This window comes from Falco biarmicus, chromosome 8, assembly GCF_023638135.1.
Source record: "Falco biarmicus isolate bFalBia1 chromosome 8, bFalBia1.pri, whole genome shotgun sequence".
Classification (NCBI taxonomy): Eukaryota; Metazoa; Chordata; class Aves; order Falconiformes; family Falconidae; genus Falco; species Falco biarmicus.
In genome coordinates, this window is record NC_079295.1 from 54578488 (window position 1) to 54606234 (window position 27747).

Here is a 27747-nt window from a genome sequence, read left to right on the forward strand (position 1 = left end):
CTTTTGGGGGTTAGACAAGTGGGGCCAAGTGCCTGCTTCCCTGGGAATTCTGGCAGCCCTGCTGAGCGTGCGGTGCCCGTCGTGGTCTCGATCGCTTACACTGGAGCTGAGCACCACTGAGGTTTCTGCTTGGAGAATCAGTGCGTGCTCAGGCTGGAAACATCTCCTGTCCTGGCCCATGGAAGCTGTTTTTTGCCTGACTGCTTTTGGGGGACCATTGGACCAAACCTAGGGATGCGAAGCTGCCGCATCCTCCGAGCCTCCACGTGCAGGCAGAAGCCCGCCAGCTTCCCTGGGTTTGGTGCAAGCAAGCACTCGGGGTAGCCCAGAGCTGGCAGCGGCTGGGTCCGGGGCTGCCCGGGGCTGGGGGGCAGCGTGGGCAGAGGGATGCATCCTGCCTAACCCTGCATCTGCTGCCCTCTCCATGCCTGTGAGCTATTCACAGGCACCAGTGTCTCCCTCTGTCTAATGCTTCCTGTGATTTCATAGGAAATTTCTCTTGCAGTGGCAGCTGCTGCCAGTTTGTGTAGCCCTTTTTTCTCTGACCTCAGTTAATTCTTTTTTTGTCTACTGCTGAGCAGGGCTTAAAGTTTTCCATCAGGTTTTCACAATTCAGCCTCTGTGATGCCATTTCCTACTGCTGAGGAAGTCAGGATTGCCTCTGCCTGGTCTAAAATGTGCTTGAACTCATCCCTTGCACCAGAAGAGACTTCTGTGATTGCTGGGGAGAAACTGTGGTCATCAAGGAACCGCTTTGTTGTGCTGCCCTTCAGCTCCCCTTCCTGTCTTTGAGCAGCCAGTTGGCTTTGGCAATTGAATGGGCGTTACGTGGTGCTGCACCAGTGGAGTCCTTCCCCGGGCTTGACCTCCCGAGGCATCACCACGCCTGGGTTCTGAGCTTGCTCCACGTTGGTCCTTCTGTCTTCTGGGCTGTTGTGTTTGCACCTCCTGTTTCTTCACAGACAGGCCACGCAGATGCAGGGAAGGTGCCTCTTGTAGGATTGCAATGAGACTAAACATTAGTAGTCTGTGAGCCACTGCCAGATGTTGTTCTCTTTCCCATACTATCTGCTTGGCAGATGTTCCTCAAACCTGCTGGCTCCAGGGTGCAGGGGTGCTTTGATCTGCAGGAGCATGTTTGCAAAGTCTCTGCTTCTCAGTGTGCAGCTGTGTCCCTTGTCATGTCCCCATGGGTCTGGGGGTGCTGCCGTGACAGCAGGCAATTGCTGGGATCGGCATCCCTTTCCCCCACTGCATTTGGGAATCAGTGGGATGCTGTCCCTTGGTGAATCAAATTTGGAGGACGACTCTTCTTCCTGTAAGAGGAGACCTGACTAATGCCCTGCTGAGCACATGGAGGTCAGAGTGAGCTGTCCACGTGTATGGCCCCATCTGGAGTTCGCTGCCATGGGGACAGTGGGGCGTGTGGTGTGCCTGGCTCCCTGCAGCATTCCCCCCTTTCATGAGGAATGGGGCCGACAGGGAGTTTGGGAGTGTGGGATGAGAGCAGGCTTGGCTCTGGCCCATCTTTCCCCCATGGCAAGCTGCTGCCTTCTCTCAGTGGGGAGGCTGTTGCTCTTACAAAGGGTCTCCTGTGATTCTGCTGCCGTGCACTCGGCAGACTCTGAAGCCTTTTGTTGATTTTTTTTTTTTTTTTTTTTTACACACCCACCCCCCTTTGGGTGCTGTCAAAAGCTGACTTCTGTGCTCTGGATAACAGGCATGTCTGGTGGAGGCATGGATTAGGTCAACTCTCTCTTGCTAGACCAAGGAGGAGGAATGCGGTTTTACACTCAACCTTCGTCACACAGGCAAAGCAAATCCTCTCGATAAGGGAACAACTTCCCTCACCCCATGCCTGTGATTATGGCTTACGGCCTGGCTCCGACATCAGCTCCTGGTGTTGTGCAAGAGTGGAAGAGTTTGCTCTCCTTGCCTGGGTATTTCATCACCCCCCAGCCTGTGCTGCTGTGGCTTGCTGTTCAGTGATGTGAGCCACCATCCCCTCCGTGAGCTGGCAAAGGCTTGCTTTCTCTTCTGCAGCCATGGCATGTGCCACGCCAGCCCTGACGCTGGGTAGGGGAGAGCCTGCGCCTCAGAGCAGCTCGGCAAAAGCGAGTCCCACAGTCCCCCGGCTGCAGAGGACTCACTGCAAGAGTAATTCCATGGCCTTCTGGTTCATCGTTATCAGGGGAACGCAGGACCTCTGTGTTTGCCATTTTTCTTTCCACTGGATCAGATTTAAATGAAAAATAATTTTTTCCCCTCACCTTTATATTTTAGAGGGGAAAACTTTTCCTCTTTGTGGTGGAAAGCAGAGGAGGAGAAGCAAAGTGATGATGCAGTGACACACCTTATGACCTGCTGGCACTTGGCTTGAGGTGTTGCTTTTTGGAAATGGTTTTATTTCTTTCTTTTTTTTTTTTATTTATTTCCCCGCCCCCCTCCCCCGCAGAGATTTCTCGGAGTTTGATTCCAGATGGGAAGCTATACGGCCCACTCGCAGGCTGTTAGACCTGGGGTGCTGCTCCTCCAGCAGATGTACCCCTCTGGGGTTACGCCGTCTGCATGGTGTATCCCTCTGGCATTACACCATCAGCTCTTATTTTCACAAAGCCCTTCCTGGATGCTCTGCTTCCCGGGAACACTGCTGAGCACATACATTCCCCTCTCCCTAGGATCCCTGCAGCCCGCAGCACTCTTAATTGATTCAATTAGGATATTATCTTACAAGTTTCCTGTTAATGAAGAAGCTGTCTAGCGATGTGTTAGCTGGTGATACAAAGCTGCTTTTGAAAGGCTCGCTCTCCCGGGGTGGCCCCGCCAGCTTTATCGCCTGCCCAGTTAATGGACAGCTCGGCCGTGGGGACAGCGTTCCCATGATGTGCACGGACCTTCAGCTGTGGCTCACTCTAGAAAGACTCACTGCCCAGACGTTTCTTGGTTAATAAGAAAAACAGCTAATCGATAAGATAAATCGGTGGTGGAGATAAATGGGGATAAACATGCCCTGTCCTGGCGTGCCGTTGTGGGGAGCCTGGCTGCGGGTTGGATGTGCTGCTTGGGCATCCGTGCCCTAGTCCTGGCTTAGGGAGCCAGGGCCTGGCAGCTGTGTGGTACCTGCTCTGCTGGAAAGGAATTGGTGAAAAGTGGGATACTGCAGCTTACTGCGTAATAAAAACACACCAAAACGCTTTCAAGGGTATTTGTTCCGGTATTTTTTTTATTATTTCTTTTTAAAAATAAGATGCTATCAGAAATACTTTAAAATAATCTTGGAAGGAGATAAACAATAAGAGTTATTTTTTTCTTTTTTCCTTCATTTTTCTTCCCGACCTGGCTGAGTGCATTGCTGAGAGCCAGACTTGGCCTCCCTGCACGCTCCTGTCCCAGCAGGGAAAGCTGTGCTCCGAAGGGATGGGTGGCTGCCGCTCGCCTGCCCCGTCTCCCCAGGATCTTGGATGGCTGGGCAAGTCTTCCCTCCTGGGAATGTGATGTGAGCAGCCTTGTTTGGAGCTCAAATGGAAACCCTTGCCACTGAGATGATTTGCGGGACTCTCCCCATGCCGGCTGCCTACCTTCCACAGTACCTTGCCTGCTGGGTAGCACGTTTCCCTGCCACGGCTGGGGAGAAAGATGCTCTCCCAGGAGACCTGCCCTGCCTTGTCTCTGGCATGCCTCGGTTTCTGAAGGCCATATTGTGATGCTTGAGTGTCCCTCTCCCTGGGCTTGTGGGGTTGCTGCACTTTTACCTTTTTTCCATCCCTTTTCCAGAGCTGTGCCTGCTGTCCTTGGCTATCCTGGGCAAGAGCAGTGTCACCACCTGTGCTGTAGTCCCTGTCCTGCACAATCAGCAGGAGGAAGATGGGCCAGAAAGGACACAGGGAGCCTGAAAACCTAGAGACCTGCCAGCTGGCTTCCTCTGGCTCTCTGGTAGCATCTCTCAGGTCTGGAGCTGACCTGTTCCCATCACTGTTCTGTGCTTTTTCTGTGTGTCTGGTGCTATGGAGGAGCTATCAGTCCGTGACCTGGGGACTGGATTTCTGCAGCTGTGTGCGCCTGTATCTCACTAACACGAACTGCCTGCCGTGGTTACTGCCAGCACTGGGCTTGGTTTTTTTGGAGTGGGTTTTTTTGCTGTTCCTCAACCACAGGCTTATGCCTAGTGAAACTGATGCACGAGTATTTGCTGCTGCCTTCTCCAGAGCTGCGTGATGTGGCAGCCAGGCTGGGTGGGACTGACCCCTCTGACTTGCTCCTTCCCTGCTTTCTGCTCTTTCTGTGTGTGCTGGAGGGTGCTCCAGGCACCTTGCAACCTTTTTTCCTCCTTCTAGCAAGAGAATAGATAGCAGCTTGTGAGTGCACAGGTATGGTGGTACCAAACCACAGCAGGCAGCACAGGGACTGGTCTGGCTGGGGTGATGCTGGTGGCTCTGGGCTGGGCTGGAACAGAGCAGGGTGGCTGCAGTGAGGGGGTCCCCACATCTCCTCCTGCTTGCTGAGCAGCCTCTGCAAGAGACACTTTCTGTCAGGCAAAAGGAAATGGAGAACTGGGCTGAAGTTCTGGAGTTCTGGCCAGGTTTGATGGGATCACATGGCTGGGAGCTGATCTGGCCAGAGGCACAGCCCAGGCACGTGCATACGGGAGAAAACAGCTTGCACCGTTTGTGCCTTGGAGGCTCACGGTGCTCCTGGGAGTGAGAGATCCTCAGCTCGCGTTCAAAACTGCGGGGAGGGGAAAGCTTCCAGTGACTCAAGTATTGCCTTGCTTAACAGCAATCAGATGTGCGGCATTTGCAATTTGTTTTGCTCACCCTTTACCAGTCACAAGCTTTCCCGAGCTCTTTCCCACAGGAAGAGCAGGGCCAGGGGCACCTCTGCCGTAGCACAACACGGGTGTTTTACGGGGTAACAGGGATATGGTGTCATCCTTTATTTTTGTGGGTTGAGGGAAGAGGAGGAGGCAGTTGCGTGCCCAGGGAGGCTGGGGAAGTGGTGCTGCCCTGGGAGCCTGTGGTGCCTCCGGGAGCCGAGTCCTGCCTCGACGGCTGGGCTTGGGCTCGCTTTGTGGCTGCTGGGAACGTCACCGCAGTCCCCAGTTACTGCTGAGTCTGGAGTCATTTTCTCTGTTACAAGCTCTCAAATTTGTTTCGAGAAGTTGTAAACACAGTCCATTCGTGCTTTGTGTCATCCTGGTTTTGAGTTGTCTTGATTTCATTTTGAAGAAATGAGAGCTGCTTTCAGTTTTCCTGTTGTCTTTGGGAGTGTTGGGGGAGTTATTTCTTCTCAAAATGTAGGACAAATGCCTCCTTCCTTCTGTCCCCTCTCCACCAAATCTCGAAATTTTATCCTGGTGCGTTTGAGGTCCAAGAAAAAGAAAAATGCAAGGGCTATATCAACAAAAAGCACTTAGCTTTAGCATTACAGCACTTTAAACAAACTCACGCCTAGCAATGGAGGAGTCCACAGCCTTTAGCTAGATGCAGAGACCTCCTGTAAAAAGCATGTGGAAAAATAGGTGCCAAAGAACAAGAGCCATGAAAACCAAGGAGCCAGGTGGGAGACATCCCAGGGGGTGTCAGGACCCAGGAGTTTGGCCTTGTGTGGACTCCCTGTGGGGAAGGGACTCGTGCTGTTCCATGGCGGAGCAGCAGGCAGGAGGGAGCGTGGCTTGTGTGGCTGGCTGCTCTGTGGTGCCCATCCTGCTGCCAGGCTGGGCGAGGGCTGCCTGCAGGTGCCTCTCATGGGATGAACGGCTCAGGCTCTCCGGTTGCATAGTTTCCTCTTTGTATGAAACACTTTAATTGAGCCAGAGGAGAACAGCTGTTTAGACTTTGTAGGTGCTCAGGATGCTTTCCCGGCAGGTTGTCTCCAGTGCTTCCATAAGCGCTTAATTATTTATGCAGAGTGCGATAGCTCCAGTAGGAGAGGTTAAGACCCATTTCAAATACCCTGGGGACCAGGGAGCTCTTCTGGTGAGGGGAGACAGAGCTCAGGTCCATGCTCCAGGGAAAACAAGGGAGAGTCTGCATCTCCCTCCCTTCCTCCCAAAGGAGGGAGTATCTGAGTGGCAGGCTGGGTGGCTGGGCATGCTCTTCCTCCTCTTCTGCTCTGAGTAAAGAGCAAAGCCCAATCCACATGGTGTTTTCCAGCAAGACCAAGCAAATCAAATGCTGAGGATGTGAATACTGCCAGGACATTGGTATTAAGCACCGTAGCAGCTGCAAGGAAGCTGTGTGCATGTGCTGGAACACCAGTACATGCACCCAGCAAGAGCAAGAGCTGGTTATCGCCTCTCTTTGCTGACTAAACATACTACATGCAGTTGCATCAGTCAGGAAATGATTTGTTTAATGCTGAAGATCCCATAAAACATTAATCCCGCAAAGCCTGCATAGCACAAAGCGTTCCCCAAACTTGATGTGTAACTTTATGGCCTTTTGCAGGCAAACACGAGCTGGTGCTGTGAGTCCAAATCAGCTGTAGTCCAGGAACTGTGTCAGTGCTGTGCTATGCTTGAGCAAATAAGCTTAAAGTACGTCTTTTTTGAGGAGCGACTGAGGTCCATCAACATGAAACTTAATAGTTGCAGAAAAGCAGGTTACATAAATCACCCGTGGTGAGCAGTATGACGGTGATGAGCAACATCAGTGGTGAGAAATGTCTTGAAAATAGTGGAGATGACGCTAAGGTCTTGTGCTTCTGGCACTGCTTTGGATGTGCTTCCCTTGGTGCTGCAGGTCACTGTACTCTGGCTGATGGTGCTGTGTACAGTGTCTCAGGATGCTGCTGGTTAGGAGAACAGGCTTCTCCTCCTCCTGGGGAGGGTGGCCTTGTGTTGTGCAAGGTAATCACTGACTTTAATCACCTCTCTTGCGTTTTCTTTTCTAGATGCAAATGCTGGACAAGTTTCCAATGGAAGGAGGGCAGAAGGACCCCAAGCAAAGGATCATCCCCTTTCTGCCAGGTAGGCGAGTGGACTCCAGCAAAAACCATGCTGGTTTTGGCATGGCAGGAGCTTTTTCCCAGTCTGTGTGAGAGCATACACGTGCTTTAGCTCTTATCTACTGAACCATCTGAGGAATAACATGTTCCTGGCCTGCACTGTGTCCATTAAAACATCTGTATTTGTTAGCAGTGTGCCCAGCAAGTGGTAAACCCCTCAGTCATTCTCTCTCCCTCCAGAAGTCATTAGTGAAGGACATCAGCTAAGCAACCCCACTTGTACTTCTGCCAGATGCAAGCCCTGCAGCAGCCTGCTTGTTTTCAGAAGGGGCTGGCCAGCACGGCACGGGGCTGAGGATGGTGTGAGGCTTTCCCAGACGCTGTTTTTCCTGTCCCATGCAACTCAAAGGGCCATCCAGAGAGAAGGAAATAACAACTGAATTCCACGTATGAAGTCAAGCTGATTGACAGCCTTGGCTTCCTCCCATGATGTTGGGGACTGGTTGCTCAAAGACAGGATTTCTGCGGCATGGTTTGTGCCCTGCCAGCCCAACATGCAGCTGAGGTTTGTGTGCCCAAGGAGCAAATGCAGTGGTCTGTGGCAGACTGTGGTGCGGGGGATTGCTTGCGGCTGCCCTTTGGTGCTGCTGCTATGGGGTAAAAAAACCCAGACTAAAACGCCTTGCAAAAATAACCAGCCTGAGGGGGCCCTGGGAGTCTTTCATGCACCCATAGCTAATGGCTTTGACCACAGAGTTGTCTTTACCCCCACCCCCAAGTAGCTAATGGGCATATTTAGAAATGTCACGGTACCATAATCACTTCCAGTGACTGTCAGGTCCATTTAGTGCAGCCTTTTGTGCTGTGCACTGCCTCCTGGCTTTTCTAGAAACATGAAGGCATTTAGTGGGTTTTACTTTTCTCTGAGTGGCATGAAGAAAATTATTTATGCCCCTTTCTGAGCAAGAGAGTCTTGTCTGGGTTTCCCATAGAGGGATTTCTGATTCTGGCTTGTCCTTGCATGGTAACATGAGCAAGAGCAAAGCACACCTAACATTAATACAGCAGAAAAATCCTTGCTGTACAAGTACTCCTGCCAGCAAGGAGTGGGGAGGAAAAATGGAAGGCAAATTGGCAAAGGGCATAACTTGGAAAAATTGGATGTACGGTTTGGCTGTGCTGCACTTGCAGAAAATTCCCACCAAATGCTGCTGTTTTTGGAAGGCAGCGATGGGGCTTGGGAAGCCTGGTCAGAGCACTGCTTGTCACAGCACACTCGTCAGTATTTGTTTCGTCTTCTTGGTGTTGAAATAGTTTCCCCTTGCTAAGAGGCATGTCACTGGGATTTCCATTGAAGAAAAAAGGGGATTGAAGTTGCTGGAAAATAAAGCCTGGCTCTTGTGTAAGAAAGCTGTTTTGGGGAGTTAGGATCACCATCCTCTAGAGGAGCTTGTGTGTTTGTGTGTGTGTCCTCTGCAGAGATGTTTGCCCCTTTGCTCTGGTCCCCTTTATGCAACAGGATTAAATAATACCGTTTTCAGAGGTGGTTACATGTTGACTTGGAAAACCACTAGTCCATGCTTCTCCCAGAAATTTTTCTTGACGTTTCATTTCTGCAGTGGCTTGCAGTAGCTAACAGAGAGACTGTTGATGCCTGACAGCTGGCACCTGCAGCTTTATCACTTGTACTTTCAGGTGCCAGCACACGGTAAGAGGTGATATGGTGAGGAGATGCCAGCACGGGATGGTGTCCTGCTTCCAACCAGGAGACAGCCACTGGAAAAAAACGATAATCTTGCATCTGCCTGTCCTCATGGGGCAGCTTCCAAAGTCCTCTTATTTCAGCAAAGATGTGTTATTTAAGAAGTGGGAATCATGGAATCGTGTTGCCTTTGCTGCACATCACGGAGCGGTCAGGAGCGGGTGGCTTTCTCCAGCGCAGGACGATGAGCCATACCTCCCTAGCAAGGTGGCTCGCAAGCTGTGTCTGCTTCTGAAAGAGGACTTTACCTGGGGATAGGAGAAGGCTCTTTTAATAGTGGCTGGCTGTGCTAGAGGATGGCTTCTTTCTGGAGCTGTTCTTGGCCTTCCCGGTTTGGGATGGCAATGGGTATTGTTAGGTAAAGCTGAACCCAAACTTTGTCTCCCTCTGCCTGGGGGTGCCATCCAGGTGAGCTCAGTGCCTGGGTGTCTTTCTCTGCAAAACATGGCTCTAGTATGCTTAGACTCGCTAGGGTTTGGTTACGTTCAACGTCTGTGAGTACTGTAGTTTGCTCCTACTCCCATTTTGAGCAATATTTTTGGCATCTGAATTTCATTACCAGTGGAGATTTGGCTCCAGTGGCTTACTGAAAGTACGCTGCTTTCTGGGAAGCCCATTGTAGAGTATCATTAGACATTGTGCCCGCTGCAATTCTCAAAAAATGTCTCCTGTGACTCTGTGCTTCCTTCAGCTCTGGCTTTCTTAGCAAACCCCTAAGTGTCCCAAACTCAGGGTCACCAGCATAACCTGAGAAGGTACCATCTGGGTTTGTCAGGCTGGTTTCCTGGAATGGGAAGTGAGTTCCATGATTACTCCATAGTTACAACATCCAGCCCACAGGAACTCTGTTTCCTTTGTGTTGCTTCGTTTTGTTAATGTTTGCTTTGAGGATTTGACGACTTGGAAATTTCTGGAGACTTCGGGTCTTTTGAAGTAGGTCTCTGACGGTATCAGAAGAGGCTCTTGTAACTGCAAGTCCTCCAGCCCACTTAGCTCATCTGAAGTGGAGTCCTCCAAAGCAGAGCAGAGCAATTGCTCTTGAGGTTTGGGACCAGAGGTTGTTCCTTTCCGAGTGTTGCCACCACACTCATCACACAGCAGAGCTTGGTGGGCTCACGTTTTGCCTGGCAGGACATTGCAGTGCTCCTGCACTGTGCCTGAAAAGCCTTTGCCGCCATATGGGGGAATTTGAAGTGGACTCTTGGCTACTTTTGCTGGCTCTGAGCCACTGGCACAGCCTGCTCAGCTTCACGTGGCGCTGAGGATGGCCCCTTGAAACAGCTCCGGTGGCACCCAGCGCACGCGTGGCATCGGCTGTGGTCCCTGGAGCAGAGTCGGGAGCAGCTGGTGGGAGAGGAGAGCTGTCACTGCCCGGCGCAGGGGACGTGCTGGGCGGCTCTGTCCTCGCCTGCAAGAGTCCGCACTGAGGGTTACGTGCTGCTTGGCTGGGAGATGATGGTATGGAGACCCCAGGAAAGAATGAACTAAGAAAACAAATGAGCTCAGCTGGGCCTGCTGTGTTAAGGGCTGTGCCAGATCTTTCAGGAAACAGCTTTTATAAGGAGAGTGGAGCCTTCCAAACTTCGTACAGCCCGAGTGGCCTGGAGCAGATCCTGGCCAGTCTGCTTCGCTGGAAACGTGAGCCTCGGCAAGGAGGGGTTGCCTGAGGCTGAGCTAACTTTGGCTGTAAAATTGCTTTTTAGGAAGCTTTAGCTACAGACAATAGCGAACTCCCAAGAAGGGAGGAGGAGAAAGGGGGTTCGGTGAGATCTTTTTACAAAGGAGAATTATGCCTCCTTTCTGCTCCCTTCCCAGCCTGCTAACCTGCTTGGCATGGGCATCAGTGTGACCCGCAAACTTCAGGGCTTTTCTCCCAGAACAGCTGTGAGGATGCTAATAGCTCACCACAAAGGCCTCATGAAAGAGGTGGAGCACAACTCATCCATTTTCCAGCTACAGTACCTGACTTTCCCCTGTCCCATTGCATCGTCATCAGAGCTGGAGACGGGGCAAGGGTCCAAATTACTATTTTTTTGCTCTAGAAAGATGGGGATCTCTGCTGTAGCACTGTTGGGTGGATGGTCCCAGGCTAGCTTGCAGCCCATAATTAGTACAATTGCCTTTTCTGTAGGGTTTCAGCTCACTGCTGATGTGCAGACAGTATTATCCCAGGAAGAGTGCCGTGCTGGAGCAGTTGCTCTGCTTCTGTCCTTTGAGCTGTCTTTAAACAAACTACCCTACATTTTTCTCCATTGCATGGCATATGCATTGTAGGCCATAGAAGCAACGGCCTTGGGAACATTTTGCTCCTATCCAGCAGGATCACAAACCATGAGAGCGTGTAAGGGGCTGTCCTGATAGGGGCACTGTTTAATTCAGCTTCATTTCACAGACGTGGGACTCTGTGCTTATGCTAGACCCAGGACAGCCCCGGAGGCACTTTTCTCGTTCCCCTTCTTTTAACCGGGATGTGTGCACAGTGCGGGACTTTGCTAAACAGATGCTAAGTGCAGGGCTCCTGGAAACGCCATCTCCCGTGCCTGCTTCCCCATCCTAGGAATAGCCCACGTAGCTGGCTGCTCCGTGGGCTGGGATTAATTATGTGTACGTTTGGGGCTGCCTTTTTTTTGAAGTGAGTTTGGAACCCGTGCCAGGGAAAATCTGGATGTGATTTGAAAGGTGCAGAGAAGTGAATTCTTTCCGAGGCGGTGGGGCGGAGGGAGGGTGGGGGGAGTCCTTCAGGGTAAAGCAGGAGGCACAGCTGGTTTTCCACTTCTGAAATATCTGGCTTGGTTCGCGGCTGTGATCGGCAGGGTGATGTGTTTCAGGTTCTCTGCCCCTCCAGTTTGCTGGAGATCCAGTAACAGCCTTTGGCTCAAGAGGAGCCTCAACCATTTTGCTGGTTGAAATCCCTCTGCCTTGTTTGGTTGTTGTTTTTTTTCAGCTCCTTGCTCCACAGTATAATTCTAGCTCTGCCTGGAGAATTCCCACAGGAGGGAATAATTTGCAGAGCCCTGTTTCTCTACCTGTTTGTTTGGAGAGATTAACCCCTCTTGTAGCCCGCCTGCTCTATCTCACGCTGGTGGAGACCCAAATTCCTTATCAGCCCTTTCCCCAAGCTCCCCTCTGACATTTTTCAGTCCTTGATGAATGGCTGAGGCAGCGGGGGCCACGCTGGGTGGCTTGCAGCCCCCCCTCCAGAGCTGCCACAGCACCCTTTGCTCTCTCGATGGACCAGATAAAGCAAAGCAGCCCTGATTAGCTGCAAAGGGGTTTCCTAGTCCTGGGAGAGCAGAACCTTTCCAGCACTGGAGGATTTTTTTGGGCAGACACAGTATCTTCAGTGGAGCTCCTCTGGCTGGCGCCAGCTCCACTGCATGGGGGACAGAGCTCATGCCCCCCTTTCCCCGGGGCATCCTGCAGCGGGTGGTGGGCACCAGCCGCCTCCTCCTGCCCAGCTGGGTATGAGGCAGCCCACCAGTGTTATTGCTGCTGCTGAAGCCCTGAGCCCAGTGATGTGCAGCTTAAATGCAGAAGAGCAGCCTGTGCTCCAGCTGTTGGACAGAAGGTAAAAGCCACCGTTGTCCCCCGTGTCCTGGCCAGACTGTATCAATGAAAGGACTGACACAGTGGGGATTTGTGGGGGAAAGGAGTGCAGGGAGTTGTGGCAAAAGAAGGTTTTAAGGAGGGATTTAAAAGAAACCATGCTATGGCATGAAGCATTTACAGGAAAACTCTCCCTAGGGTGAGGCATGGCATGGCACGGTTAGGACAACAGCTGCTGTGGGACAGTGCCGGCCTGAGGTTCACAGGGACACGCTCGATGGATTCGCTGCCTGTTCATCATGTTGGATGAACTGCTGCTGATGTGTGGTGGGCCTCTGGCCATGGTGGATGGAAACAAGTAGCAGTGGTGGAGGGAGAGGGATGGGCCCGTGGGAGAAGGGAAGAAAGGAGCAGCGCAGCTGTGTTGGTGGGACATAGAGCTTTGTAACTGGGGAGCTTCACATCCCACAAGGTTGTGAAGGTTGACAGCATCAAGCATATCTCAAAGCAGCATCAAGGTGCTCTGCTGTGGTTTTTCAGGTTTCCATCCCAGCAGGGTGAAGAACACAGCTGGCCCCCTGCTGTCAACCCAGAGCTTGGGGCAATGAAGGAAACAGAAGCACTGAGACAATTTGAGCGCCAGAGCTAAGCAGATGGTGCCAGGCAGGTCAAAAGGAGAAGGGAGGGAAGGGGTTAGGCAGGGAAAAGGAAGAGCAGGCTGGAGTGCCCATAGCTGTCTTTCCAGGCTGCTTGCAAGGTCTCCCCCTCCCCTCTGCCCTGCTACTGCCCAGGCGGGGAGACGGGACGCTGGATGCTGACTCGGAAGTTCTTCAGATGTGGGCAGACAGTGGGTTTGTGGTAGGCTGAGATCTTTTTGCTAGGTTGCCCCAGCCCCAGTCCCCCTCTGAGAACCAGCTGGTGCCTCCAGTGCTGAAGTGCCTGTATGGGCGTTTGCTTGGCTGTAAAAACTAACCAGGTTCAACAAGAAAATCAAATGAGTAAACAAATGCTTGAGTCGGCAAGGGGAACCGGAGACAGCTTCTGCTGCTTTGGTACTCTTGAATTTGTCTTTTCTTTGGGTAGGTAAAAGCCTCAGCGCAGCTGGCTTTGGCTGCAGCCCAGGCTCCAGCCCAGTGCCCTGTAGGTACGGTACGCCTTCACCAGGTTGGGGGGCCAGGGGAAGAGCAGCAGGGTGAGAATTGGCATCATTTGAGCATCATTTGGCCTTGGGATTTCCTCCCCATGGTGAATCCTCTGCCAAGGGCTGCTGCTCATGCCCTGTCCCTTTCCTGGGCTGTTTGTGGGGACAGGGGATGGCTGGGGTCTTCTGGACCCTGTGATGAAGGTCCTCCACCTGCCCCAGCTGCTTTTGTGTTGTGTTTAAAGCACCAGTGATTTCTGGAAAGCACTGCATGAAAAGCTGGATGGAGACTTTTATTATTTTTGGGTGGTGAAATTCAAGTTTGACTCCGAGGTCCTGTTGGTCTAAATATTTATGGCAGCTTACTGATTTTTTGAAATTAAAGTAATCCTTGTTACTCTAAGGCCACCCTACGATAATAATCTGTTCTGCATTGCTTAATTCCCCCCAGCACTGTAACCAGGCAGTGAAATGTGGTATAGCTGGAGAGATGTAGACGGGGAACATCCATCCACTTTTGCACTGAAGATCAGTGCAGAGACTTTGTTTGATTTGATTTCTAAGGAGTTGCATATATTTCAGTGCTTTCCCTTTTGGTTTTATTCCCTCTGTCTTTAAAGGATGGGTTGTGTTGGTTAGATTTCTCTAGTCAAAATCCTGATGGAGAATAATACTGCCAGGTTACCCTTAAAGAGCAGATGCATGCAATAATGCCTAACCTGCTGAGAAATGGAAAATGTATAGCAAGCAAAGCACGTGTCATGCTTTGGTGCATCTACAGTTATATTAACGTAATGTGTAATAAATATATTCCCTGGAATAAGGTGTTTCATATTCTACCAAAGAAAGACCAATTTCTAAATTGTAACTTGTACACGGAGCATCTTCAGGACCGTTGTCCTCTTCAGAGGCACCACTTTTTCTCTGTAGGTATTAACAGGTTTTCAAGATCCAGAGAAATCAGGCAGCATGTCCTGAAGTCTGGGTACTTCTTGTACAGGGAGACGTGCCAAGGCAGCCATTCTGTAGTAGTGCCTTATCTCTGTCTTCTTTTTCCAAAATCAACTTACTCGACACATTCCCAGGTGATAAACGTTCAGTCTACTCATAGCTTTGTGTGTATAAAGGACAGTGTATTTTATGGCGCTTCCTCGTGAAGTGGCTTTCTTGTGCTAGCAGGGAGGGAGACTCATTGCTCTCATTGCTCATGCGTAACGTTCTGTATGTAAATAAGAAATTCTAACAATTTCGGAGTGCTTGAGTTGTGGTGTGAGTGAGAAGCTGGTGAAGCTGGAGCCTGTAAGCAGCACTGACCTTCCCAGCTGATGGAAAACCCCACTAATCAGCACGTTGTGCAGAATTGCCTTCCTTCACATGTCTTCCCCTCGATACTCCTCGTGCTGGTGTTGAGACTGAGGGCAGGAGCACTGCTATGTCTATGAGGCTGTTAAGAGTAAAGTGAATCTCATCTGAGGATGTTCTTAAAACCTAGAGCTGGTAGTCATTTTTGTCATATTGGAGCAAATTTTTCTGAGCTTGCTGGCATCCAGGAGTCAAGGATCCATTTTTGTCATATTGGAACAATTTTTTCTGAGTTTGCAGGCATCCAGGAGTCAAGGATCCAAACTGCACCAAGGCTATCCTTACTCTTGCTAGATACCACGAGGGCAGCTGAGATTGCTCCCTCTTTGCTGTCGGTGGTCTGCATCTCACATGCTGCAGATTTACCAAGTGAACAGTTCATCCAGCTGGAAGAGTTCACCATGGAAAATCAAACCCCTGAGACCTTCCCCTTTTTTCAGCTGGCATCCTGCTGTGCAGATGTTTCTCAGCGTTCTGCCTGGCTTGCCTTTGCCTGGAGCTAGGTTACACTGTGCCAAAGCTGAGCCAGCAACCACGTCCTCTGCCCAGTACCTGTGTGTCAGGCTGCTCGCTGGAAGGTGCCAGGGCAGCAGTTAGCCAGCACAGTCACCAGACTTACCTTTCCTCTTGCCTTGGCCATCTGGCCATTTCTTTGCCACGTGTTTCCTTTAGGACCTAGAGGAGCTAATCCCAAACCTTCTCCTCCCCTTCAGCGTGAAGGACTATCTGCTGTGGGCAGGAGGAAGAGAGTCCACCTGGATGATTAGCAGGGCAGCAACCTGGTACCAGGCTGAGAGTTGTTGCAAGCTCCTGGAGGCAGCCAAAAAAGCGTAAAGCAGCGAGCACTTAGAATGAGGTGTGGGTGATGGGCACCATTGCCTTCGCTGTGTCCCCTGGAGCTACAGCAGTGAGGGGTGCAGGTAGGAGATGGGTCATATCATGTGTTTCTGTTGCATTGTGTGGTCTTTGGCCATGTGAAAAGCCCTAGAGGACAGCACTGTTGTTCCCATTTTGCAGATACGGTCTCAGGAAAGCGTGCCCAGGGAAACGTTGCATCGCACCAACCCAGCAAGTTGCCCATCTTTCCCTTCCAGGGGGGAAGTGGCTTCCTGTGCTCTCTCGCCTTTCAAGGCAAGGATTTATATAGCAGTATTTGGCAGCACTGAAGGGTCTGCAATTATGTTAATTAGGCATTTTGATTAAAAACCAGCTTCTTGTTGGAAAATAAACTTCCTTGTTGAAAAATACTAGATCTAGAGCAAATCAAGACAGGAGCTGGATTTCCTACTGGTTCGTATGCTCTGTGCCTGGACTAATTTAAGATCACTTCAGTTGTTGTGATGTATTTATTCCCCAAAACTATATTCTTTTTATTATTATGCACTAGCATCTATTGGTTAAACATTTAAATATTCCCACATCCAGGGCCTATTATTTTTCCATTTATAATGTACCCACCCATCAGTGATTTCATTTTGGCAGACAAACCCCAAACAGCTATTCCTTATAATTGTCAACAAAACTATTGTGATCCATTCATCTTTTTAAAAATCATCATTCAGATAGAAACCTATGCAGCAAATACGCCATGACTGCTGATGAGAAGGGAAAACTGTTGATCGTTTTCCTGTCTGATGGAAAATAATTACTACAGGCAGGGAAGGGAATGCTGACCTGGTTGTTGCTCCCAGTCTTTCCAGACAAATTCTGTGTTCCCAGGCTATTCACCCTCAAATTCTAAAAGACAGATTGAATAGAGGGATATTTTTTTTTCCTCTGTATCATAAAGACTGCCAGACTTGGGTCTGGCAGGCTGTGGGAAGGAATGCGTTTCAAAGCAGAGCATTTCCCACCATGAATGTCTCAGCCCCTCACTGTCAACAGGACATAAATGAGAGTCAGTCCTGGTATGAGCTGGTCTGACCCTGTGCATTTCACTGAAGGGCAAGGACAGAGCTAATACTGTGTGTGATTGCTCCCTCGGACAGTCCAGGTTGGAAGGCGTTCTGCATTAACTGAGCCTAGCCGGAGATTTGGCTCTTCCATGAAGTTCTGATTCATGCTCCTTGCAAGCTGAAGTTGGGTTGGCTTAGTTCGTCTCTGCTTATAAAAATGCACTGGCAGGCTGCACAAGTCACGCGTGTTCCCGATCCTGGACAAGTCAGGGAGAAGTGGGAAGGCAGGGGTGGTGGGGGTGTGACCCAGCCCTGGTTTTAAAACTGTGGTAAGCGTGTGGTCACTTTACCGTGTCCTGTTCTTGGGTAGCTCAGTAGCATCCAGCTTCTGGTTCCAGCAATGCTGCAGCTCCTGCGAAGGCTTGCTGCAGGGGCTGATGCTAGCCATGGTGCAGCGCTGAAGGCTGGGTGATGCTCCAGAGTGCTTTTCTCCTCCTGTTGCTTGCAAAGAGGGTGTGTTGGTGTTCGGTTGTGAGGGGAGTTTGGTTTCTGGGTTGCCCCACGGTGACCTCTTTGATAAGTGAAGAGATGGCATGGACAGGCACATCAGTTGCTCTCCCTGGGTTTTGTGGTGGGATTGGAAACCCAAGTAGGGACAAAGAGATGAGACTTCCCTGTGGTGTGAGAGGTGTAAGGAGGATCTTGAGGGAACTTCACTACCACCCACACCACCACCCCAAACCACAATTTTCCAGGTGACTGTATAGCAAAGCAGTGCCAGCTCCTGGTGCTTTGGAAAGTGCAGATCTGAAACCCTACCCTATACCAGACCTTTTGATCACTGAGTCTTCATGTGTATCTGTTTCACTGTCTGCTAATGGCTTTTGTCTTGTTAAATGCCAGAGAAGCTGTTCTTTGTGAGAGCAGCTTGAAGCATTTAGGACTCATTAGACTTCAAAGGAAGGAGGCCTGTACCGCAAGCCAGAGGGGAGGAATTGGAGTGGCAAGAGGATCCCATTAATGGAGAACAAAAATAAACCCCAGACAGGAGGGAAAATCCTATAGGTCTGACTCGGAGCTGCAGTCCTGACACTGTGGCTTCCAGGACCAGTTGGACACAGGAGCTGCACAGGGAGAAACCCTCTGGCTTGGCTTCTGCCCACACTAGACCTGGATGCCCTGAACAAGCCTGGAGCCTGCAGCAAGGGTCCCACCTGCGCCGGCATTCACAGGGATGCCCGCTTCTCTGGCGAGCACTGGCGTTTGCTGGTGGACTTGGACACCCAGGACCTGCATGCCAGCAGACCGTAAGGTATCAGGCACGTGCTTTGATAGGGGCTGCTGCTCTGTAATTGCCACATTGGTGAGGGAAGATGGGGCTGTAGTATGCTGGTAATTGGTTCCTCTTCTCTCTCCTTGAACATGCTTGCCACTTTAAATGTGCTTTATTCTGATGAGGTATTTAATCTGTGGGAGGGAATGGGCTTTTTGTTTTTTTAGGTACAGTGCTTTTGGTAAGAAGAGGATGTGCAGGGAATAGGTCCTAACTGAGTGATTCATGGGAGAGTGTTCCTGGGTGTTGTGCTGACCTGCTCTTGTCTCTCCATCTCTCCTGTTTCAGGGAAGATCCTCTTCCGCCGGAGTCACATCCGTGATGTTGCAGTCAAGCGCCTGATACCTATTGATGAATACTGCAAGGTGAGGGGAGGTTTCTAGCATCAACCAAAGATGAAGCCACCTTGATGAGGCTTGATCCTGTTTGATAATATATAACGGTGTGCCAGTGCTGGGAGAACGGGGAGTGTGGGCTATTCCCCACTACCAAACCCTTTCTGTGATGAAAACCCATGCACTGATTTGCTTTTCAATCCATTAATGCTGAGGGCTTGGAGACCTGGGCTTGCAGGGTACAGGGTGGCCCAGCTCCATGCCAGCTTGCACCCTGCTGCTGCTTTCCCTTTCTCTTCTCCTTTCTCAAGCTGCAAACCAGACCCAGCTTTCCAGATGGGCTGGAAAGGACTGGCCGCGTCCAGTCTGGTAGGTGGTTTGGAGTGAGATGGTTGCGCGTAGGACTAGGCTTGAAGGGCTTGGCTCCTTAGGGAGCCTTTCCTTTCCCATCTGCTGGGAACGAACCTGCTGTTTTATGTAGAAGACAGCTCTTTCTTGAACCGATGGTCCCAAACTGGGATGTAAACTCCTGTTACCGGTTATGTGAAACAGTTACTTGCAGAGAGGTAAGATGACTTGTACCTGCAGAAAATTCTTGGAAGCCAACAGAGATAAGGCTGGGACTATTTGCCCCATATGCTTGAATGTAAAACTGTACTTAAGTTTAAATCAAATTGTGATGTTAGGGCATTTCTTTGGGCAGGGAGGGGAACAAAATACTGAAGTCCACAAAAATTATTTTCACACAAATATAGTATTCCACATGTCATCATGTTGAAGAAGTGCACTAGTACTTGCAGCAGCCATGGAATGGTTTGACGGTACGACCAGTACCTCCAAAATCCAGTCTGAATGCTGTTAAAGTCGTATACAAAGACCACAGAGCCCACGGGAGAAGATGGGGAATTGGTGAAATATCCATCACATTCTTTGAGCACGGGAGGTGTAGCAGTGACTGTGGCCTAGGACTTTCCATGGTGGAAGAGACTGTGGGTTTTGGGACTCAGCCAGACCCATGGAAGGGATGTCGTGGCTGGAATAACAACTACAAGGATAAAGGTGAATTAGTAAATGCATCTTGACAGCTCTGCAGTGAGGCTGCGGGTGAAAACCACTGCAGGCCAGGATAGCTGATGGGAGCAGAGTGATGGAGATGTAGTGCAAGGTGTGCTTGGACCTGCATCCTCCATGCAGCGTGGGGGAGGCTGCTGGTACAAGCGACCACTTGGCTCCAGCTGGGCATGATCAGTCCCTTGTCTTCTGAGTCACTAAAAAGTGTCAGCTACATACAGACGCACACAACTGTAAATTTAATTTTGGGGAAGAGAAGGTCCCTAAGTGATAAGATGCTGCAGCTGTCTCTTTCAGAATGATGCCATTAACGACATAAAATACAATGAATCCTTTTGACTTAACAACTGGAAAATAATGGCTGATGTTATATGACCCGCTTAGGGAGCCGCTTTCTCCTCCTCCCATTAATGCATTACCAAGTAGGAACAGGCACACGGTGCCTGGCCTTGCAGTTGCTGCTAGTTAACTGTAAAGCTGCTGAGCTGAAGGTGGGTGTGGGACCAAAGGCTGCAGAGATGTGGAATGAGCAAGGAGTCGGCAGGAGCAGAGGGATGTCCCTTCTGGGCATGTCGTGCAGCAGATCTCAGCCACAGGGTCCCAGCACACTCTTGCTGCTATGTTTATTGATGGATGTGGATGTTGCATGTGCTTGGAGGGTGGTGGTGTGGAACAGAAATATGGAATATCTCCTTCAGCTTGGCCCTCCTGAGTGAGAACTGAGGGTTAGGTGAATACATTGTGAACAAGTTCCCACAGAAAAATGTGTAAGAAGGTTTTGCTTTCTTGCCATCTCCTGCAAGAGAAGTAGGGTATCTTCGTGCTCTGGGAGAGCCCTAGAAAGAAGGTGGGTAAGATCTGAGGTGGAACTAGGCAAAAGGATCAAGGGAAGGAACATGGAACCTTCTCCAGGCCACAGAATCAGAGGGATTTTGGCATGGGGGAAATAGAGTAGATCATGGGATGCCTGGAACTGGGCAGTGGTACCTTTGGGTACCACCTGGGAATGGCATCCGTGCAAAACTTGGTCTTTGAATAGCCCTACCCTGGACCCAAAAGCCATGAAGTGAGAAGTTTTCTCTCTCCTCTTTCTCACATGATCTTGATCGTAGCTGGCCCAGGATTAGTGGTCTGACTGGCTGCTGTGCTGGCAGTGAAGGACTGTGCTGAATGGCTGGAAGGGCTTTTGGGGGCCAGCAATTAGGTCAGTGTGGAGCCACATCTGATCTGTGTGGTAACCCCAGGGCTTTGCAGATGTGGCTTTGTCTCCAATGCAGAAATGAATGAAGGTTTGGTTCGCCCACACTGCTGTCACAAGACTGCTGTGACAGCAAATGGAGGGGAGGGGGAATTATATAGAAAAATGGTTAAACATCTGCTCCAGGTCAGGCTGCGGCACTGCTCTCTGATTTCAAATCATCCCTTTTTCAGTTGCAGGAGGTTTTTTTACTTTTTGCAGTTGCCAGCATCTGACTCTGTTTCCTCTGACGAGCAGAGAGCAAGCAGTTGCCCATCTTGCCTCCCCTGCCCAGCCCTTGCTGCAGCCCACATTGGAGAGGACCTAGAAGAGCTCTGGCCCAAGGCGAATATTGCTGTCCCAGACTCTGCCCCCACCTCCTAGAGACAGGCACATTCTCACCCTGCAAGCCCCACCATTGAAGCCTGTCTTTTTGCAACAGGTTTCCTTGAAGGGAAAGGAGAAAAGCAGAGGCAGCATATAGCTCCTGCCACCCGACAGCACACGTAGCAGCCTTCAGCCCTTGCCCTGATGAGCTGGTGTCTGCGCTTTTGCCTCCTGTTGCTTCTCTCCCTGTCACTTCCCAAGCTGCTGTTGCCCAACGGAGCATTTTTGGGATGTGCTCATCAGGGCTGACAGCACTGAGAGTCTGCCACGTGTAAACTGCCCAGCCTTTCCCGAGGATGCCAGCTCCATGCCCACAGCACAGCTGGGAAACTGAGCCCTGCCGTGACTGGGAGGCTGGATGCTGGGGTGGACAAACCTGTAGCTCTTACCCTGCGAGGGCACATCTGTCCAGAAGGCTGGAGCTGGGCTAAGCAGGGCCTGGGCAGTCTCAACTTATTCTCCTTTAGTCTCCAGCTGCAGCTGGGGTAGTGTGGTGTGTGTACCTGGGGGCTGTCTGGGCCTTGCTCCGCTTCAGTGTGTGTTTGCTGTAGCTCTCCCCAGCCTGGCTCTGTGCTCCTGCATGCCAGGAACCACACGGGTGCCGAGCTCCTTGCTGTGACCCCGTCCCCAGCACTGAGGGCCTGTCCTCACTCGGCTCCTTGCACACAGGCTTGATGCTTCCGATCACCAGTGTCTCTGTTCCGTCCGCAGGCTCTGATCCAGCTGCCTCCCTACATCTCCCAGTGTGAGGAAGTTCTCCAGTTCTTTGAGACACGACCTGACGACTTGACGCCCCCCAAAGAGTAAGTTGGTTGAGTGGCTGCTACCACCCGTGTGGTGATGAAACACAAACTGCCTTGAACTTTCAGGTGTCCATAAGTCTGATGTTCACCAGTTCCCCCCAGGAGTCACAGATCTGGGACTTGAAGGCTTTCTTGCAGAGGGAACAGGGGCTGTGGAGCTCAAGATGGACACCCCTGCCTTATCAGCCATCTCCTGGCATAGCCTTCTTCAGCAGGGAGGTGGAAACACTTCTCTGGGACCCCGTGAAGTGTCGGTCTCCTTCCAGGCCACTTTCTACTTGCAAATTCTGGTTTCAGAAACATGGTTAGTCTGAAAAGCCTCATTTCACATGGTTACTAACAACCTCTGCCTCATTCAAAAGGCTCTTCCCCTTAGCCATGTCCATGAGCCCTATCCATAACGCTCCAAAGTCTTTCCATGCAAAACAAGGAACATTTGCAAGGAATCTCGCGTGCCTTACGCAACTCTGTGTGGTTATAAGTCTTGTGACTATGAGCTACTTTGGCCAGGAGCCACCCATCTCTTACTAATCACAAGCAGCATAAATCTGAGCAGCCGCCTCCATCTCCTGCTATGCTGCTCTCTCTTTTTATGCTCCATGTGACATGATGCACGGCTCTACGAAGGCTGAGCAATGGAGGAGACTTGATTAATTGTGAGAGGAAAGGCAGTAAATTGATTTGACATCATTCTGTATTGGAAGAGTGTGGAGGTAGATAAAGGGATTTTGTTTTTCTCCTCCGAGCTGCAACACTGAGCCTTTCAGGTCTCCAGCTAAGTATTATGCTTGTGTGGAATATGTCTTCTCCCTGGGTTTTTGATTTTTTTCATTCCCTCTCTTAATTCCCCCTTCCCCCCATCCCTGCTTTCCTCCTTTGGCTCCTGTTTCTATTTGCTTGGCCTGTCATCATTCCTCCTGCAGCTCGTGGTCACTTGATGAGATTGGTCTGAGGGCCCCCGGAGCCCATTAACTAATTGCTTGCTGTCGGCTGGTGCTCTCATCCATCCTGCCCTGCTCTTGCTCACCACTTAACCTGCCGCCCCGTCGGTCATCCCTCAGCAAAGGGGCAAGCAAGGGACACAAGGAAAAGAGGAGCTTGCAAGGACATTGGGTGGGGGTTTATCGTGGGGGTTAACAGCTTCTGGGGCTGTTGCGGGGTGTGGGGGTTGCCTGTGCATGTGTCTGAGCCCTGCATGAAAGGGTGCTGAGCTGCTCTGGAAAAGGAGTCAGCTATTGAACTGGCCTGTAGTTGAGGCACCTTCATACACAGTGGGTTAAAGGGCAGCTTCAGCCTTGCGCCCACCTTCCTCATCTTTATTTTGTCTTGTAGACTGAGCCAGAAATCAGAGGCGGTGGGGGCTGTGGCCAGAACAAGGAGCACAACAATTCAGATGGGGAGACCTTTGGGTGCTGAGCTCAGCCCCAGAGCGGTGCAGCTCAGCACTCTGCTGCGTCTGAAGCGCTCCTGGCCACCCAGCCAGGCAGTGATCAGTGCCAAGTCCCTCGTTGTCTCCCTGGGTGGGGTTCAAGAGCGAGGTGCCATCCCGAAGTCTGGCCCCAAGTATGTGCTTGTGTTGTGGGGTCCATCCTCGGGTATATCCCACCGTGTCCTGTGGGACTGCGGAGCAGCTCTCGCTGCAAAACTGCCAGGTGTTTGCAAGTGTGTGTGGCCGTCACAGTACTGGATGGGCAAGTGGGTGATGCACCACTGAATCCGGTGGTGGCCATGCTCCCTCCCGCTGCCTGCTCCTCTCCAGGGAGGAGAGGCAAGCTTGCAGCACGCAGAAGGACTTAGCGGGTGACTCTTGTCCATTTGCCTCCAGCAGCAAAATGCTGCAGCATCTCAAGGACATCGCTGTTGTGTTTCCTATCCCAGCCTGAATGCCAGAGGGGTATTTATTAGCTACAATTCAAAATGCTAATTAATAAAAGTCCTTGACTCTCTCCTCTGGAGAGATTGGTGGGAGCCCTTTCCCGAGCCCCAAGTGCTGGCATGCCGCCAGCTTACCAATAACGAGATGAAGGCTGTGATAGACGGCTGGGCTGGATCAGACGTGATAGCGTGTCTGGGGTTTGGCCGGATGTCATCATTCATCCAGCAGATAAATACTTTTCTCCGGGAATTTGAAAGGGAGCCAGGCCACGAACAGAATGATGGAAAAAAAAAAAAAAAAAAAGCAGCTTTTTATGCTGGGTGGCTGAGAAGAGGGGATGAGGGAGGGAAAAAGGACTGGTCAGCATGCTCGGTGCCAAACCAAGAAGCCAGTCTTGTGGCATGGTGGCTGGGAGCCTTCCTGCTCCCTGTCCCTTCCCTCGGCTTCCCTGGCTGACACTTCGGGTTGCAGCACGCCCATAGCAGTGGCAGCTGGTGGCATTGAAGGGGACGTGCCTGTGAGTGCTGTTGGGTGCATCCTCTGCTTGCTTTTCTCTTGGGGTGCAGGTAGGATCCACCGAACCCACATCACCCCAGGATGTCAAACCACTGCCAGGGGCTGCAGCTGACCACAGTTCCTGCAGCTCTGATTTAACTGCAAAGGGTGAATTTAGTCCTCCAGTCTGGCAGTGTCTGGGAATGGAAAGAAGAGGTTAGACAGCCCATGCGTCTATCTCTGGGCCCCTGTGGTGCCTGCTTTCCCCAGTGCTGGAGCTCTTCCTGGGCTGAGCCAGGGATCTCCTGCTTTCCTGCAGTGCAGCTCCCTTCAGCATCCCTTGGCTGGTGTTGGAAGCACCAGCAAAGCCAGGTTGATGCTGACACCAGCCCTGCAAGCCGAGTTCTTCAGCCCTCTCACTCCCTCTCCTGCTCTGCGAGCCCCAGCCCTGCCGCTGGTGTACGCAGAGGGAGGTCGAGTGGGCAGGGACTGAGTGGAGAGGGAAAGAGTCAAATGCTGACTTTGTGTGCCTTTGCCATCGCTGCCAGCTGGGCGGTAGGTCACAGCCGACAGCGGGGCTGATGCAGAAGTCTCCAGCAGTTGGCGGGTGGAAGAGGGAGGTGAAGCCCTCCTCCGTCCCCTCAGCACACACCTGCCAACTTTCCAGCATCCTCCTGCCCAGAGCGACCACTTCAAACAGGACAGCAGATTGAGCTTGTGGTGTTTACACTGGCAGTGATGATCAGTGGCTTTTTGTGACGTGGATCCCTGTCCAGCAAGCTCCGGACTGGGATAACTAATTCCACTGCGGAGGGCTACCCGGTGGTGGGTCAGAGTGGGGCTGTAATCCAGAGCGGCTGGTTAAATTTGGGAAGAGGTGACTCCACAGAACTGGGGGGCAAGGGGCGGAAGGAGAAGAGAAATGGTTATGGAAAGAGAAATCCTCCGGGAAGTTAGCAGTCTGTGGAGATGCAGAATTTTTTTCGCTGGTGTTGGATGGAAGCCCGATGAAAACTAGTTTCAAAGAAGAGAAATCATCAAATTCCTGCTCCCTGCATATCTCAGCAGGTCTGACCAGCAGCAGGATGCTCGGCTGCTGGGGTGGGAAGTTGCTGTGTACAACCCCCTTCCATGCTTTTTCAGTTTAAAGCCGTTTTTAGCCGCGGCAGAGTTTCTGGAATAAGGCTGGGGAAATCTGAACGGCTGGGCACAAAGCCACTGCTGAGTCAAGGCATTCAGCTGCTAACTCTCCTTGCCAGCTGAATTTCAGCTCCGCAACGTGCAGGAGCCCAGGTTAACTCTGCAGTGAAGCAAGATCTGAAGTGGTTATTTAATAATTGTCCACAGTGTCCAAGCGGGGCGTGCTGGGGAGGGAGCCGTCCTCGTGCTGCTTCCCAGAGGCTGCAGAGCTGCTGTCCTCGGTAGGAGGTGTCCCTGGCCATGAGAAGCCTCTTTCTTTAAAAGCATCTTTCATTGGTTTTGGTAGGTGAGCATTCCGTCATGTATAAGACACTTAAAATTGTTGTTTGGAACCTTTTAGCTTATGAACCTCGGGTTTCCCCCTCCCCCCGCCCCCAACTCAGTGGGATCACAGGCACCTGTAAAGCAAACTTACTGTACCTCAGTGTGCTTAAAAGATGTCCTTGAGCACCACGCCTTGCTCCCTCTGGGGGCTGTGGATTAACGATTTGAAAGCTACCGGCTGCAGGAGTTCCTGATGTCTTTAAAAGGTGTAAATTCCTCTTCTCTCAAATATCTTCATCATTATACGCTGGGTCTGTCTGAGTCCAGCAGGTCTGCTGCAGAGAGAGGGCAGGGCTGAAAGGCTGCCGTGGGCTCCCTGGCTGCCCACACAGCGTGCGGGGCTGGGGCGGGCAGCAGTCCCAGCACCGGGATTCTCTGAAGGCTTGTTAAGGGCTCACGACCTCTACAAGAGCAGATGATAGCAGAGGTGGAGCCCACATCTCAGCAGAGGCTGTGGTGAGTGGGATTCCATCTGCGCCTGTCCTGTCGTTGGAGATCCCAGCTGGGGGCTTGGCCGGTGAGCTTCAGCCGCTACCACCCAAATAGGTGTACTGGGAGCAGTGCTTTCTGCCTGCTGGGTGGGCTGTGGGGTGGTGGGAACCAGAGAAACCCCACATCTGACTTGCCTAGTCTGCAGCCAGATGAGAAACCTCCTCCTGCTACCGCTAAGCAAACATCCTCCAGGAAAGGCATCGTGCACATCACTTGGACTGCTGCTTCCCAGTTTAGCTGATCTTCGAAGCCCTTTGCGTGAAGCGAGAGTGGGTGGCTTTCCCTGACGCCGTCTCAGCCAGCAGCACTGCTGTGGGGCTGTGCTCCGCTTTAGAGGGTGGCCTCTGGGACTTGCTCCTCTCCTGGCAGGAAGGCAGGCCAGGCAGGCGGGTGACCCTCTGGCTGTGATCTCTAAAGCAGGTCCTGCTCACAGCGCTGGGTCCCTGCCCCAGTTTCCCAGCACTCCTGGGTCTTGGTGGCTGCAGCTTCTACTGCCACGGTTTATGGTTATAGACCCCAAATGTTGAAAGTGGAGGGAGGAAGCACTGAGGAGCTATGTTTTCTTTCCACTGATGTCTTGCAGCTCCAGCACTGAGCTGTAGGCAGGCACGGAGCCTCCCTGAGGATTTTGATCCAAGGTGCTGACCTGTGGACCTGTGCTTTGCTTCTGCCTGCCAGGGAGCATGAGCATGCTCAGGGCCAGGGTCCCTCTATGGTGGCCTGGAGCTCACCTGGCATTTGCCACCAAACAGCAGAAGCTGGAGAGGTTTGTTTGCGGCTTACTGGAGGATGGCTCCTTTTCTCCTCGCTCCACAAACCTTGTCTGTCAGAGCTCTCTGTTCCCCTGGGACACCAGCAAAATGTCCCTGTCGCTTTGGCTGCTCCGTGGGGCTGCAGCATTGCAGCTCCTCTGTGCAAACACACCCAGGACAAACCCCACTTGAAGCAGGGCTGCTGATGGCTGCCAAAGCCTGGGAAAACTTGTAAAAATTATTTTATTCTTTCCTTTGTATATGTGTGGTTACCCTCTAAGCTCACATCCCCAGCTTGCCTTCCTGCTATTTCTCCCAAAGAGCCCTTGGCTAAAGGCAGGGGATTGTGTAGTGGTTCAGGGCTGGTTCAGCTCTGCTGCTATGGATGTCCCCTTTGCTGGGGTGGAGGACCAAGTGTAGAGGGAGTAACCCCGCTCCTCCCTGCCACGTGCCAGGGGAAGCATCACCAGAAGGAGAAGGTGGAGGGGCAGGACCTGGGTCCAGCGCTGCATCCCAGCTGCTGCTGAATCTAAGGGCTGTTCATCCTGGGGGCTGCCCGCGCCATCCGGGTTGGAAGGTGTGTGATTATAAGCCAGGACCTGACCTGGTGAGGAAAGTGTATGCTGCTAACGAGGCTATGCCTGCAGCAACTTCAGCAGCTTGTCGTTACTCTATTAGTCCCAAAGCCCCGCGGATGTGCAGTGAGGTGGGGGTGGCACTGGCAGTCGCAGTAATTGATTGCTTCCCGCATGCAGACTGACAGGGACGCCAGGCAGGCACCAGCCCCAATA

The 27747-nt window shown here is 51.6% G+C and overlaps 1 protein-coding gene across 2 annotated transcripts in view; it reads left to right on the top strand.

The window, feature by feature from the left end:
• The window catches only part of SH3PXD2B (SH3 and PX domains 2B), a 78056-nt gene that overhangs the window by 27071 nt on the left and 23238 nt on the right, over nucleotides 1-27747 (top strand). For both annotated transcript variants that reach the window (XM_056349179.1, XM_056349180.1), the window contains exons 3-5: nucleotides 6892-6967; nucleotides 18273-18349; nucleotides 21726-21817. In XM_056349179.1, the coding sequence (XP_056205154.1) occupies nucleotides 6892-6967; nucleotides 18273-18349; nucleotides 21726-21817 (245 nt within the window). The remainder of the gene's footprint in view (nucleotides 1-6891; nucleotides 6968-18272; nucleotides 18350-21725; nucleotides 21818-27747) is intronic.